General features: G+C 41.3%; 1 protein-coding gene across 1 annotated transcript; it reads right to left on the reverse strand.

Moving 5' to 3' along the window:
• Positions 1-7,399: 7,399 nt before the first annotated feature.
• Positions 7,400-8,333, reverse strand: LOC129720623 (uncharacterized). Its single transcript, XM_055672110.1, has 2 exons — positions 8,193-8,333; positions 7,400-8,042 (listed from the first exon to the last, which is right to left on the reverse strand). The coding sequence occupies exons 1-2, from the start codon at positions 8,331-8,333 to the stop codon at positions 7,509-7,511; spliced, it is 675 nt and encodes a 224-aa protein (XP_055528085.1). The 3' UTR covers positions 7,400-7,508.
• Positions 8,334-15,207: the final 6,874 nt, after the last annotated feature.

Raw genomic sequence — 15,207 nt, forward strand, 5'->3', positions numbered from 1 at the left:
CGCTGCTGGTCCGGGACTGTTCGGTACTGTCAGTGGTCACACCTGTATTGTGCGCCCTCGACGATCGCCACACGTCGACCCGTGGTGGGTTGCAGCTCTGCCGACCAGGGGGGCCTCTTGTGTCGAAAGGCCCGGGGCATTTGCCACCCTTATATCCGGGCCTGGTGAAATGGCATTCTAAACTCTAATGTCCACGTGCTTCTAACATCTTAATGTTACTGTAACTTTGAGTAGAATGCATCGATTTTTCTGCAATTCGGTATGCTTATTGTACCATTAAAAATGTTTGAAGTACTGGCTACTAGAGATGGTTGGGTTTGGCTTTTTTTTTTCAAACCCGTACCCGACACTTTCAAAACTTTTCAAACCCGAACATGTCGGGTTCGGGTTTTAAAACCATCTCTACTGGTTACACAAGGCTTTGTGACCTATGTTAAGTCGCTTTTAGGCTGTATCCATACAACAAAAATCAAAAGGTTACTATAAAGGTTACTTGATAAGAAAGATGCTTCTGATATTGTGTGAAAATAATGCAAAGTGAGTATCAATACCAATTTAAGATGTGATTGATTTTAACGGTCTTTCCCAACCGAAATTGGAACATACGAGGACTGGCTTGTAAGACAAGCATCGTACCTCGAGACCAGCTGGGATGTTATAGAGCTATTATAGACTGCTATAGCCAGCGTTTTAAATGTAGGTACAAAATAGAGTTGCGCTCCTTGTGCAACAGGTTCAAATGATGCCCGAAACAAATAACATAAAAAAACTTTAAAAGTTGCTGTACTTGCACATAGTTATACCATAATTTAACTATGTTTTTCATTGTGAATACATCAATTTTACATTAAATATTATTGTCCAGAACAATAAAAAACATTGTTTTTGTCATTTTTAGCATGAAAAAGGGTGTTGTTATGTATCTTAACAGCATTTTTTCAGGCATTTTTCCCATACATTTAGAAGTCACTGACAATGTTTTTCATGGTAAAAATATTGTCGGTGGTAGATGCAACAACGAAAAACGTTGTTGAAACATAGTAATGACAAAAATCGTTTGCAAGCTTACTGTAAAAATACCATGTTTTTTATGGCTACAATACAAAACATTGTCCGTTTACTGTTCTCACCGCAAAATACATCGTGAATTTTTTTCGGGTGGCCTTAACCTAAAATCGATTTGTTTTAAACGGTGCTCTTTTTGAATACGTCCAATGAAATATTTTGAGTTATTTTTCAAAAGTTGATTTATAAAAACGTATTGTTTAAATTTAGGACCTAGTTCTGATGACAAAAGAAAAAAAACTCCAAAAATCACCATGTTTCTGAAGAAAAATGTGAATATCTAATTATGTAACCTTGACAGCAACTGTTAATAACTGATATTGTATATTCGAATAGGATAGAATTACCATATCAATTTTCAGAGGAATCGTTTAAGTGTACAAAAAGTTACAGCTTTTTTTGTCTTTTCAGCAGTTTTTGGACTCAAAATTTTCGAGTATTTTTCACCCCACTTTACCCTTTTCAAAAAATCCTAAGATCATGCCAAATATTGTTTCGTTATATGAAAAAACAAAACTTGAAGGTTTCAACACTCTCTGATAGGGCCCCCCAGCACCTAAATCACTTGATAAGTATACATAGTTCCCATTCCACCAGCTTTTTAATTACAAAAAAGTCTGGAAAAAAAATTGTTCTGGACCCGCCGATAGAACATTTCAATTTTAGTGGCATATTAAAGAGGACACCTTGAGCTTTCGAATGATGAGTATAAGAGCGATACTAGTTTTTTTCGGATAAGTTTCTTTTAACCAGAGACACCGTGCAAAGTTTTGAAAATCTAACGATAGATAGTGGCATACATTTACCAAAATACCCCAAATCATGGCATTTATTTCAACATCACCTTCGTTCAGAAGAATTAAATTTTAATCTAATATTCATTTCCTACAGAATTCCTGCGGCGCGTACTATTTGCGATAATATTCGTGATCGGTTTCACCATAAATATTTTATAGCATTTGTTTTCACATTCAAATAAAAAAAACAATTTAAAGGCAACAATATATTCAACAATCAATTAAGATGGAAATGAAAATTTGCACAATTTGGTTTTACAAAACTGTCGGAAAAAAACCCTATTATTGGAAATGAAACCAAGATAAAATTCAACGAATCACACTTAATTTGGAGAATATAGGCAAATCGGGTTGTATAAAACATCTGGTCCCATATAGATGAAGATCTGGTCCTATGATGGAGCGTATATGAACTTTTGACGACTGCAATAAACCTGGGCCAACTAGCCATAATACAGGTTTGTAGCTGTTGTTAGTGCTATAACCGCATGGTCTTCATTGAGGGTTTAATGTTTTATTTGTATCGTATACTGATCAACTTTGATATAAACAATTTTGTCGCTTGGGTTGGTATCGAATTTATATACCTCCATTTTTCTCCATTATTTCGGAGGAAAAATGAAACAGAAAAAAAAAGGGAACGCCTACCAAAGCGTTTTGAGCGCAGCGGTCTTGTCATGGCCTTTTTATTTTGGGATGCATATGGAGTCTACCCAGATAACCAGAAATCGTATAAAAATGGCAATATAAAATCGTATAAAGATCCAGTTATAATTGAAATTGTGTAAAGTTTATGTTATAGCCAGTTTTAATTATTTTTTATCATATATTGTTCGTACAGTCTGTGATATATGACTGCATATTGTTACTCGTATAGATGCATAGATAAAATTAGGATTCGTCGCAGTAGAGTTGCCTATAGTGCTAAGCTTAATCGTAGTGCAAAATTGTAGGATTTCATATTTGTGTGATCTACGATGACATTGACATTTCTTGAAAACTCTTATAACAGTTGTAAGAGGATTGTATGATGAAATTTGTATAATTTACCTTTCCATGACATTCAAAATCGCCTGTTATGATATATGAAATCGATGTAATACTAAAGAAAGATATCATTTGCATGTCGAGTTTGATCGCAATCTCTCACGTTCAGCAACTGTCAACCAGTTTTAAAAATCTTGTTCCTTAAAGATTTGAAGCGTTTTGGTGTTAAAAATGAACGCAGTTTTGAGTAGAAGGAAAATTATCAAATTAAAACAAAGTGGCACATATAGTCGACTTTTACAAAAACACAGGCAGCGATTCAAAAGATCTTCTAAAGTAACAAAAGTTAATTCCCAAATTATGAATTCTGCGTCCAACGAGATATCTTAAGGAAGTGAAGAGCATTTAAATTCTGCTGAATTTATCCAATTGGATCCAAGTCCTGGTAATTATTATCAAAGCTGGAAATAAATGTTTACATATGAATTTTACTTATTACCTTTCAGCCACAACATCATCTATTGACACTGAAGAACCCAAGATATCTGAATATTTTGGTAAACTAAAAGAAATTTTGTGTATGATTCATAATCACTTATCATACTCATTCATTTCTAGGTGCAAATTCTTGTCTTGAAACTGATCTTCAGCAATGGGCTACAGATTTTAATGTTTCCCATTTAGCATTGAAATCATTGCACGCAGTTTTAAACCAAAACCTAGCTGTGAATCTTCCTTTGGATCCTAGAACACTGATGAAGACTCCCAGAAACATAACGTTCACCAGTATGAGCGAACACGGCCAGTATTGGCATAATGGATTTGAATATTGCCTTCGATTTTTTTTTCGCTAAGATTGAAAGATCCATTTCTATTTCCATCAACATCAACGTAGATGGTTTACCGATTTTCAAAAGTTCACTTAAGAATTTTTGGCCGATTCTTTGTTCCATTCAGGAATTTCCGAAAATACAACCTTTTGTTGTTGGCATTTATTACGGAACCAGCAAGCCCAAGGATGCTTCTGAATTTTTTTCGCCTTTTATTGAAGAGCTGCTGCCTATATTAGAAGCAGGAGTGAACGTAAACGGCCATTTGATCACCGTCAAAATACGTTGCTACATATGTGATACTCCAGCGAGAGCTTTGTAAATTTTAACGGAAAATTCAGCTGTATTAAAGGCACAACTAAAGGGCAGTACTCACATGTTTCAAATACAATGGCTTACCCCGATATAAATGCCCCGAAAAGAACTAACAAAGAGTTTCGCGAGAAGAAATATCTGGACCATCAACGACAGGACACGCCACTAATAAAGCTTCCAATCGATTTGGTTGAGGATGTCATAGTAAGCGATTCACTACACTTACTGGATGAAAAAGCTACTGACCAGCTGGCGAACCGGAAAAATGAGCAATAGGGCCAAATGGAGTACTTCTGAGAAAGCGGAAATTTCCGATATTCTCATGAATATCAGGTTCCCTTCAGAAATCCATCGTCGCATGCGATCTTTGGAATTCGTTACCTTATGGAAAGGGTTAGAGTATCGCAATTTTCTAAACTACGATGGAATAGTTGTTTTGAAAACGTATTTACCAGAGAAATTTTATGAGCATTTTCTTTTTTTGTTCTGCGCTACAAGAATTTGCTCGGCTTATAAGTATAAATATCTACTGCCAGTAGCTAGATGTTTGTTTAATGATTTTATAAACGATTTTAAGTCTTTGTATGGAGTGGAGTTCATCACCAGTAATATACATAATTTGTGCCACGTAACTGACGAAGTTGAGAGGTTTGGAATATTATCAACACTTACCGCATATCCGTTCGAGAATTTCTTGTATACTTTGAAAAATATGCTCAAAGTGGGGCACACCCTCTCGCGCAAGTGGCGAATCGAAGTACAGAGAACATGAGAGCAAACGAATTCTTTCCCTTTGAACAAAATCATAATGTAAGTAAGCCAACAATAACTGTAGTAAGAAACGAAAAGATTTGCAAAATTATTTTCCCGAAGTTCATACTAACCACTGCTTGCAAAGATTAATGGTTTTTGTCGAATTCATTAAACATAGTTTGTGTTGTGAGCATCATTGAAAGCAAAAATCAATGGAGTATTGAAGGGCAGCATCTACTGAGGCAGAAAGATTTTTTCTTAAAGCCATTCAAATCTTCTGTTCTACATATATACAGTGTCGGACAAAACGTTAAGACCACTCCAATGCGAAAAATTCAAATAAGCTTTCAACTGCCAATTCATATATGGTATATGCGAAACTTAGCGGCGAGCACTTATACTAGAATGACAATTTTGAAAACCGCAAGTTTAACGCAATCAAAGCAACCCGTTTTAGCAAGACGCACTAAGGGCTGTCAAAGGTTGAAAACCGGTGCGACAGAATTTAAGACCAGCTCCTCGTTTCGGCTGTTTCGAGTGTTATTTCGATTGATTTTTGAAGAAAACTTAATATTTCTCAGTGATATTTTATGTTTTTCGGATCCTGGTAAGTGTTTATCATATAAACAAGAAGTGTGTGAGGTTTAAATTCTCAAATTTCTGTTGCAGTCAGCGAAAAATGGGTCGCGCTCAGAATTGCACAGAAACACAACGGATGGTCATTCGCAAAATGTCCAAGGCAGGCAGCAGCCAACGCGAAATCGCAAAGTACTTGGGACGATCCAAAACTTTCGTGTTAAATGCCCTCCACGACCGCAAAAAATCCGAAACAAGTGGACGCCCAAGGAAAACGACCGCGAAGGATGATTCTGCCATTAAAGGAGCCTCCCAGAAAGATCCCTTCAAGGCCTCAAAAAAGATCCGGGACGAACTGAAGTTGCCGTGAGTTCCCGGACAGTTCAGCGGCGGCTGGCGGAGCAGGGGCTAGGCGGTAGAAGCCCCCGGAACGTCCCGATGCTGACGCCGAACCATCTGAAGGCGCGGTTGAAGTTTGCGAAAGATCACTTTGATTGGATTGGTCCGGAGAAGGAAAAGAAGTGGCGAAATATTCTGTGGTCGGATGAGACGAAGGTAAACCTCATTGGCTCAGATGGAAAAACTTGGGTCCATCGCCCAATATGCTGCGCTTACATGCCCCAGTATACAACGAAGACATTTAAGCATAGAGGAGGGAGCATTATGGTGTGGGGGTGCTTCTCCTGGTACGGGGTTGACCCCCTGTACTGAGTGGATAAGATCATGGATCAGTAACTCTACGCCCAAATTCTAAGGGATGTTATGCTGTCACATGCCGAATGGGAGATACCCCTGAAATGACAGTTCATGTAGAATAACGATCCGAAGCACACCGCCAAGACCATCAAAAAAAGGCTCCAGGAGAACAAAATCGACGTCATGGAGTGGCCAGCGCAGTCACCCGATCTAAACCCTATAGAGAATCTATAGGAGATCGTGAAAAGGTCGGTGTACATGGAAAAGTCGAAAAATAAGCAGCAACTGTGGGATAGGATCCAAGCCTGTTGGTACGCCATCCCGGTCACCACGTGCCTGAAGCTGGTGGAATCCATGCCGAACCGGGTGCGTCAAGTGATGCGTAACAAAGGTTACACGACCAAATACTAACCCTAGAAGCTTTTCACGGTATTAATTTCCTTGTTTCATTTTTTTTACCATAAATTTCAAAACTGGTCTTAATTTTTGTCGCGTCTTTTTAGTTATTAAGTATGCTTGAAACGCATTTTTCAATGAACTACTATTGTTTCAACTACATATGTTATAAATTTCTTCGAACAATGCAAGTAAATTATTAAAAATTGATTGAAGTACTGGATTGGATTTTTTTTCTCAAAGTTTTGTCACTTTCTTTTTTGTTTGAGCACTGGTCTTAATGTTTTGTCCGACAATGTATGTATGGTGCCAGAGAAAACCTTACTAAACTTGCCCTCTATAAAACACTGATTCTTCCGGTGGCCCTCTACGGCCATGAATCATGGACGCTGAAAGAGGCTGATCGGCGAGCTCTTGGTGTTTTTGAGCGTAGGATTTTGCGTTCAATCCTTGGCGGCGAACTAGAAAATGGTGTTTGGCGCAGACGCATGAACCATGAAGTGTACCAGGCATACAAATCGGCGGATATAGTCAAGCGGATAAAACACGGCAGGCTTCAGTGGGCTGGGCATGTAGCGAGAATGCCGGATGAGCGTCAAGCGAAGGCTATATTTAGCAGGAATCCCGATAGAGGTCGACGACACCGTGGTAGACCCCGCACTCGTTGGATGTGTGCTGTCGACGAGGATGCACGCGAAATAGGTGTTAGGGGCGATTGGAGGATAGCAGCCCTAGACCGAGGGACATGGCGACGAATTCTGGATTCGGCATTGGATCGATAATCGGTCTGTCGCCTTTAAAGTAAAGTAAGTAAAGTAAAAGAAAACCTTAATAATCGATCGAAAGTTCTTGTGTACGAATGCTGTTCAATAATGTGCAAGCTTGTAGCTATTTCATGTTCAGAAGGCATTGTATTCATACCACTAATACATACGTTGGATTGAAATCTGTGAGGTTTTGTGATCTATGTAAATAAAACACTGAATCTATAATATTTATTTTTCTTTGTGTTGTCCATTTCGATCACATTTCAAGTTCTTCAGCTGAGTCAAAATCAGAATATCCAAGAGAAAATACAATAAGGAGAGAAAGTTCACAAGTCGTTGCCAGTGTTTTCTTCGCAAACGCTTTCCTCATAGCTAGCATCCCGATCAGTATCTTCTTCTTCTTCTTCATGATATCCGTTAGCATCTTTGACCTCTTCTTCGTTGGCTCTTACTTCAACACTTTTATCTCTTTCCTCTTCTCGTTCACCTCTGTCGCTTTTTTTCGCTTTGTCGTTTCCTTTCTCGCCTTTGCAACCACGTCCCGGGCGGACAGTTGATTTTCGAAGCAATCGACTATCAGATCGTTGCTTGCAATGACGGAAAAATTTGGTTTTGCAGAACGCTTCAATCATCTGAGCATTATAAGTGGGATCGCCAACTTGTATGATGCATAACAACAACTGAGTAACGTTGCCGTACTCGCGAAATCCACGTTTGCACTTTTCACCGCGGCTTATCCCCGTCCATGTGAATTGTTTCCAAAAATCACGTGTGAAAAGACAATCTACGAGAGTGTAAAATGCATTGTCTCCACGGCCGTAATGTGCATTGGGAATGATTATTCTTCCGAAGAAGTCGGCCTGCAAATGAGAAATTTTATCAAACGGCTCGCTTAAGAAGTTACAAAGCACTCGCAAAATCATAAAGAGTTATAAACTATGAATAAAGGTATATCAAGCTGTGTCTGTTAGTCTGTGGAATGACTTTTGTTAAAAATAAATGGAACTTACGTAGCATTCGAAAATCTCTCTGTTCGCAAGTCTGATGTTCCACTCGTTGAGATCCTTTTCGTCACGAATAAGTACATGCTTCTCAGCATAGGCAAGCACGCTACTCTGGACAGCACTGCCCGTTGGTTTTTGTATTTCCATTAGAGCTGCCAATTGTGCAAATCCTTCCTGAAAGCCTTGCTTCATAGAACGCTCCACGGCAGACTGAATTATTGTCGGAATAGAAGTGTGCACGGCTTTTTTAATAGCTTCATCAACCGTTGTCTTTACAGTTGCTCCAATAACATGCTCTAACTCCTCTGTCAATGATATATATGTGAGCGTATTTGAAGCATCTGAAAATAAACCGAGAAGATATAAAAACGTATTCATACGCGTGCTTTGGAGCGTACCTGTTGCTTCGATTTTGTTTATGATTTCTTCAGGCGCTACAGTAGGATTTTCATCGTAGTAAATGTTGTCGAAAATTACTTGTTACTTGTTGCGAGCTTAGTCGGAGGAACCGAGTGAGACGGTGATGACGAAGATGACTGAGCAAGAGCTAAAAATCATGAATATTTTATTACTTCCAGTGACTGCATGTGAAAGCATATGACTTACCCTGACACAAAGAATCATAATTGACCTGTGGTTGTAATTTCAGTCGCTTAGCAGCAATTTTGAGAAGCTTTTTTTCCCCTCGATATCCGACACTTCTTTGTTGTCCATGGCTGCTCAAAGAAACACTCAAAGAGTGGTTTCTTTGTTGTTCTTCTTATGATATTTTCGTAAATTATTAATTGCGCGAATTTGAGTTCTTCTGCTTTTTTTTTTTTTTCTTCACATAACATTTATTTGACACGGCACAAATCCAATTTAATGTTTAACGGCGCCAATTATATCTGATGACTTAAAAACTAAAGCAAATTTTTTATCCTCGCTGCCGACTACGAGCTGAAATTAAGTCTAACTTAAAACTAGCATGGGATTTCCAATCAGTGTTTTGTTGTTCAATGGTCGTCTGATAATCGTCGAATGGCATGTATGGATTCGTTCTGCTGAGCCACGATGTCGTGAGTTGGGACAGAGGCTCGTAGTCCTTGGGTCCTGGTTCTATTGTGCGGGGTCTGGTTGCTGGTTTTGTGCTTAAGGTTCAAACGTGTTCTTGTCGTTTTGTTGGGTGTAGACGGAGGGGAACGGGACTAGACTGGGGCATGGATGGATTTCAGGAAAACGTATATAAGGGACATGTAGGATAGGTCACGGCTCGCCAAGACATCACGAACAGGAACAGCCGGCTGTCTACCCTCGGCCTGCAGGGAAGCTATCAATTTAGACCTGGCGTCACGGTGTACAGGGCATGACCAAACCACATGCTCTATGTCGTGATAACCTTCACCACAGGCACAGATACCACTTTCCCCGAGCCCAACACGACGGAGGAGCGCGTCAAATCTATAGTGATTGGACATAAGCCGGGACATCACGCAAATGAAATCCCGACCTACATCCAACCCCTTGAACCACGGGTTCGTCGATACTTTGGGGATTATGGAATGTAACCACCTTCCCAATTCCCCTCTGGTCCAAGCATTTTGCCAACTGATGATCGTATTCTGACGTACAAGTGCGAAAAATTCATTAAAGGCAATTGGTCTTTCATAAATATCACCGTTTGTTGCGCCCACCTTAGCCAAAGAGTCCGCTTTCTCATTACCCGGTATCGAGCAGTGAGAAGGGACCCACGCTAAGGTAATCTGAGTAGATTTTTCGGATAAAGCACTCAGATGTTCCCGTATTTTCCCCAGGAAATACGGAGAGTGCTTAACATCTTTCATCGATCGGAGAGCCTCAATGGAACTGAGACTGTCCGTAAAGATGAAATAATGGTCCGTGGGCATTTTTTCGATAATCCCTAGGGTGTACTGAATTGCAGCTAATTCTGCGACGTAAACAGAAGCAGGATTATCGAGCTTATGGGAGACGGTTAAATTGTTATTGAAGATACCGAAGCCAGTGGACCCATCAAGAAGTGATCCGTCAGTGTAGTACATATTGTCGCAGTTGATGTTTCGATATTTATTGGAAAAAATTTTAGGGATCTGCTGCACGCGTAAATGATCCGGGATTCCACGAGTTTCTTCTATCATGGATGTATCGAAAAACACAGTAGAATCAGAAGTATTTGATAAGTCGACACGATTTGGAATATTCGAAGAAGGGTTAATATTTTGGGACATGTGATTGAAATACAATGTCATAAAACGGGTTTGAGAATTAAGTTCGATTAACCTTTCAAAATTTTCAATCACGGGACGGTTCAAGACCTCACATTTGATTAGAATACGAGAAGACAGGCTCCAGAAGCGGTTTTTCAATGGTAGTACTCCAGCTAAAACCTCCAAACTCATCGTATGGGTCGACTGCATGCAACCTAAGGCGATACGCAAACAACGATATTGTATTCGCTCCAGTTTGATCAAATGTGTGTTTGCTGCGGAGCGGAAGCAGAAACACCCGTATTCAATAACAGACAATATCGTTGTTTGGTAAAGCCTTATAAGGTCTCCTGGATGGGCTCCCCACCATTGTCCGGTTATTGTACGAAGAAAATTCACTCTTTGTTGACATTTTTTCATCAGATACCTCACGTGACAACCCCAGGTGCCTTTAGAGTCGAACCAGACACCAAGATATTTGTGTACCAAAACCTGAGAAATCGTTTTACCCATTAATTGTGTTTGAAGCTGAGCAGGTTCATGCTTCCTAGAAAAAACTACTATCTCAGTCTTCTCCGGAGAGAATTCGATACCTAGCTGTAAAGCCCAAGCAGACAAATTGTCCAAGGTATCTTGCAATGGTCCTTGCAAATCGGCAGCTTTGGCTCCTGTAACAGAGATTACACTGTCGTCTGCAAGTTGTCTTATCGTGCATGAATTTGCCAGACATTCGTCGATGTCATTTACATAAAAGTTGTAAAGAAGGGGGCTTAAACATGAGCCCTGGGGAAGACCCATGTAGCTAATGCGAAAAGTTGCCAAATCGCCATGCGTAAAATGCATGTGCTTTTCGGACAACAAATTGTGCAAAAAATTGTTCAAAATTGGAGAAAATCCTTGTCGGTGAAGTTTACCCGAAAGAATGTCAATAGAAACGGAATCAAAAGCCCCCTTAATGTCCAAGAACGCAGACGCCATCTGTTCTTTGCGAGCATACGCCAGCTGAATATCTGTTGAAAGCAACGCAAGACAATCATTCGTCCCTTTGGCACGGCGGAAGCCAAATTGAGTATCTGATAGTAGACCATTTGATTCGACCCAATGGTCTAAACGACGGAGTATCATTTCTTTCATCAATTTCCGGATACAGGATAGCATTGCAATCGGCCTATAAGAGTTGTGATCAGAAGCTGGTTTCCCTGGTTTTTGGATGGCGATCACTTTCACTTGCCTCCAATCCTGCGGTACAATGTTTTGCTCCAGGAACTTATTGAACAAGTTCAACAAGCGCCTCTTGGCATTGCCGGGTAGATTCTTCAACAAGTTGAATTTGATTCTATCTAACCCAGGCGCGTTATTGTTACAGGACAGGAGGGCAACTGAAAATTCTGCCATCGTAAAAGGTGATTCTATCGCGTCGTGGCCCGGAGACGCATCGCGAACAATATTTTGCTCAGGAACAGAGTCCGGACATACTTTCCTGGCAAAATCAAATATCCACCTACTTGAAGACTCCTCGCTTTCGTTGACCGTTACGCGATTCCGCATTCTTCGGGCTGTGTTCCAAAGAGTGCTCATCGATGTCTCCCTCGACGTCTCGTTCACGAACCGACGCCAATATCCACGTTTCTTTGCTTTAGCCAAGCTTTTAAGCTTGGTATCAAGCTCCGAATACCGTAAATAGTCGCCAGGTATACCTCCCGTCTGGTAGGCCTTAAACGCGTCGGATCTTTGCGTGTAGACATCGGAGCACTCTTGGTCCCACCACGGAGTGGGAGGCCGTTCTTTGATCGTTACGCCGGGATATTTCTTCGTTTTGGCTTGCAACGCGGCGTCGAGAATCAAGCCCGCGAGGAGGTTGTATTCTTCAAGTGGTGAATGATGTTGAATCGACTCGACCGCTTTTGAAATCATTTCCTCGTATAACTTCCAATCGACATTTCGTGTGAGGTCATACGGAATGTCAATTGGTCGCATGCGAGTTGACCCGTTAGTAAATGAAATAAGAATAGGCAGATGGTCGCTACCGTGAGGATCGAGGATTACCTTCCATGTGCAATCCAACCGTAGCGACGTCGAACATAAGGATAGATCCAAAGCGCTTGGGCGCGCTGGAGGTTTCGGGATACGTGTCATTTCACCGTTGTTTAAAATAGTCATGTCGAAGTCATCGCAAAGGTTATAGATTAAAGAGGAGCGGTTATCATTGTATGGGGAACCCCAAGCCACGCCATGAGAGTTGAAGTCTCCCAAAATCAAACGTGGCGAGGGAAGAAGTTCTATTAAATCAAAGAGCAGCCGTTGCCCAACCTGTGCTCTGGGGGGAATATATATTGAGGCAATACAAAGCTCTTTACCTTGTATTGTCATTTGACATGCGACAACTTCGATGCCTGGAATCGAGGGGAGGTTAATACGATAGAAAGAATAGCACTTTTTAATCCCTAAAAGTACTCCTCCATATGGGGTGTCTCGATCAAGGCGAATAATATTAAAATCATGGAAGTTGAGATCAATATTTGAAGTAAGCCAAGTTTCACAAAGGGAAAATGCATCGCATTTGTTTTTATTTATCAAAACTTTAAACGAATCAATTTTTGGTAAAATACTTCTACAATTCCACTGTAAGACAGAGATAGAATCCTTCATATACGCAGTTGAATTAGGCATCGAGGGATACAATCGCTGCAAGGAGGGGCCATTGGGCAGTCAACTGCTTCAAAAATGATCTAACTGTTGGGAGGAATGCTGTAAGAAAAATTTTAATTGGATCGGGTACATTGAAAGTTTCAAAAATCCAGTCCACAATGTCAGAAAATTTCACTAATCCAGAGTTTGTTTCATCAACTGGGAGTGTGAAAGGAGCAACTGGGGTTTTAGATGTTCCTGGCAGTGCTGGGAACTCCTTCTGGGACTTTAAATTTGCCAGCCCAGGAGGAGTTTGCTTCGGTTTTTCCGCAGCACTGTTTGGTTTGTTTGTAACTTTCATTTCACTTTGAGAAATCTTAGGACCTTTTCTGGGAAGTTTAGGAGAGGAAATATTTTTCCTCTTTCTAGACTCCCCAGGATTGGCGTAAGACGCTCCCGCTGGTGAATCGTCAGAATCGGTTTCATCAGAGGACAACAGATCGAAGGGGTTCGAAGTAACGGGAGAAGTGGTAACGGTCTTCTTCAGCATGTCAGCGTAGGAACGCTTTGAACGCTCTTTGAGAGACCGTTTTATTTTATCCCTGCGCTGCATGTACACCGCACATGTCGAGAGCTCATGCAGATTTTCTCCGCAGTGAATACACTTTTCAGCGTTAACACTGCAAGAATCTTCCGCATGAGACTCCCCACACTTGCCACAACGTGCCTTATTGCAGCAGTAGGCGGCTGTATGGCCTAACTGCTTGCAATTCAGGCAGTTCATGACGCGGGGCACGTAGAGCCTCACAGGGAGACGAACCCGGTGGATCGAGACGTGGCTTGGTAGTGCAGACCCGGCGAACGTAACTCGAAACGAGTCTGACGGAGTGTATACTGTTTTGCCACCGATGATCGATGCTGACCGCAATTGCTTGCAGTCGAGCACCTTTACTTCGGGACACGTTTTGTTCTTAAAGCACCCTTTGGCACTTTGCAGTATACACTCGACGGACAAACTCGAATCGGTTATGACACCGTCGATCTCCACGTCTCGTGCGGGTATGTAAACGCGATACTCGCGTGTGAAGAGCTCAGAGCAAGCTATATCGTTGGCCTCTTTCAGGTTACCGACCACGACACGGAGCTTGTTAGGCCGGACCTTGGAAATTTCGGTCACGCCCTTGTACTCCTTCGTCAGGTCTTTAGAAATCTGCAAGAGGTTCAACTTTTTCGATTTCGGTCCTGCCTTTGGCCGAAAATAAACAGTATAGCTGCCCTGGGCTCCGTCTGGGTAAAGCCTAGGGCGAGGGGGGACTGAAGAATGAACAGGGGAGGGGGTAACAGAAGGGTCAGGGTCAGAGGGGTTCGGGGATGGTGGCGCGGGAGGCGAGGGATCTACATCCATCGCGCTAAGTCTAGCGCACTAGCGCTGACAAGAACACGTACCTTTTTATTTCTCCCTTCCAGTAAGGTTGGTTGTCCGATCGTTCGAAGTAGCAGCCGTTACAGCCAGCAGCACCAATACAGCAGCACCAAACAGCCACCAGCAGCGAGCCAGGTGTGAGATCACTCCACACAGCGATACAACTCGCTGACACTGATGGCTTCTTCTTTTTCCTCGTTTGTGTCTCGTCCACTGCTGTAGCACAATCCAGCCAGCAGCCAAATCGGCTTGCGCACCAGCTGGCAGTCACGATGCGAAACAGTTGCACAAAGGCACGACCTTGAACCCGGATTTATTTCACTCGACCAGGCAAACAATGCCAACACTTGTTCACACGTCTTTTGTTTTATACTCTATCGGACCGATCACCAAACACGTCCAGTACTGATGCGTGTTCGGCACAGAATGAGTTCTTCTGCTGTTCACCGGTAACTTCTCGAAACTAATAATTTTACCTTTTGAAATCAGCTACAAAATACTTTGCTTAAAAGTGGCCACACTTGTTTAAAGGTTGCTGATTACAGTTGATTGAATCGTTTAACAGTTGAACAGAAGGTCAATGTAGATCGCATGATATTATTCCTTCGTATATGACGTAATATTGAGTTATATATCGACATCAATATCTATAAATAGATTTTGGTCAACATTGGAGACAATAAGTGACATTATATGCGATTTATAAGTGCATACAATTTTAAGCTTTCAACAGTACTAGATTAAATTTGTTGATTCGCATCATCGT

The sequence above is a fragment of the Wyeomyia smithii genome, chromosome 2 (genome assembly GCF_029784165.1).
Source record: "Wyeomyia smithii strain HCP4-BCI-WySm-NY-G18 chromosome 2, ASM2978416v1, whole genome shotgun sequence".
NCBI classification, from domain to species: Eukaryota; Metazoa; Arthropoda; class Insecta; order Diptera; family Culicidae; genus Wyeomyia; species Wyeomyia smithii.

What these genes read in the sequence shown, in the direction of transcription:
- LOC129720623 (XM_055672110.1), bottom strand. Translation starts at nt 8,333, where the DNA reads ATGGAAATACAAAAACCAACGGGCAGTGCTGTCCAGAGTAGCGTGCTT. An exon ending in GAGAGATTTTCGAATGCTAC is followed by an intron (nt 8,043 to 8,192) that starts GTAAGTTCCATT and finishes TCTCATTTGCAG; the next exon opens with GCCGACTTCTTCGGAAGAAT.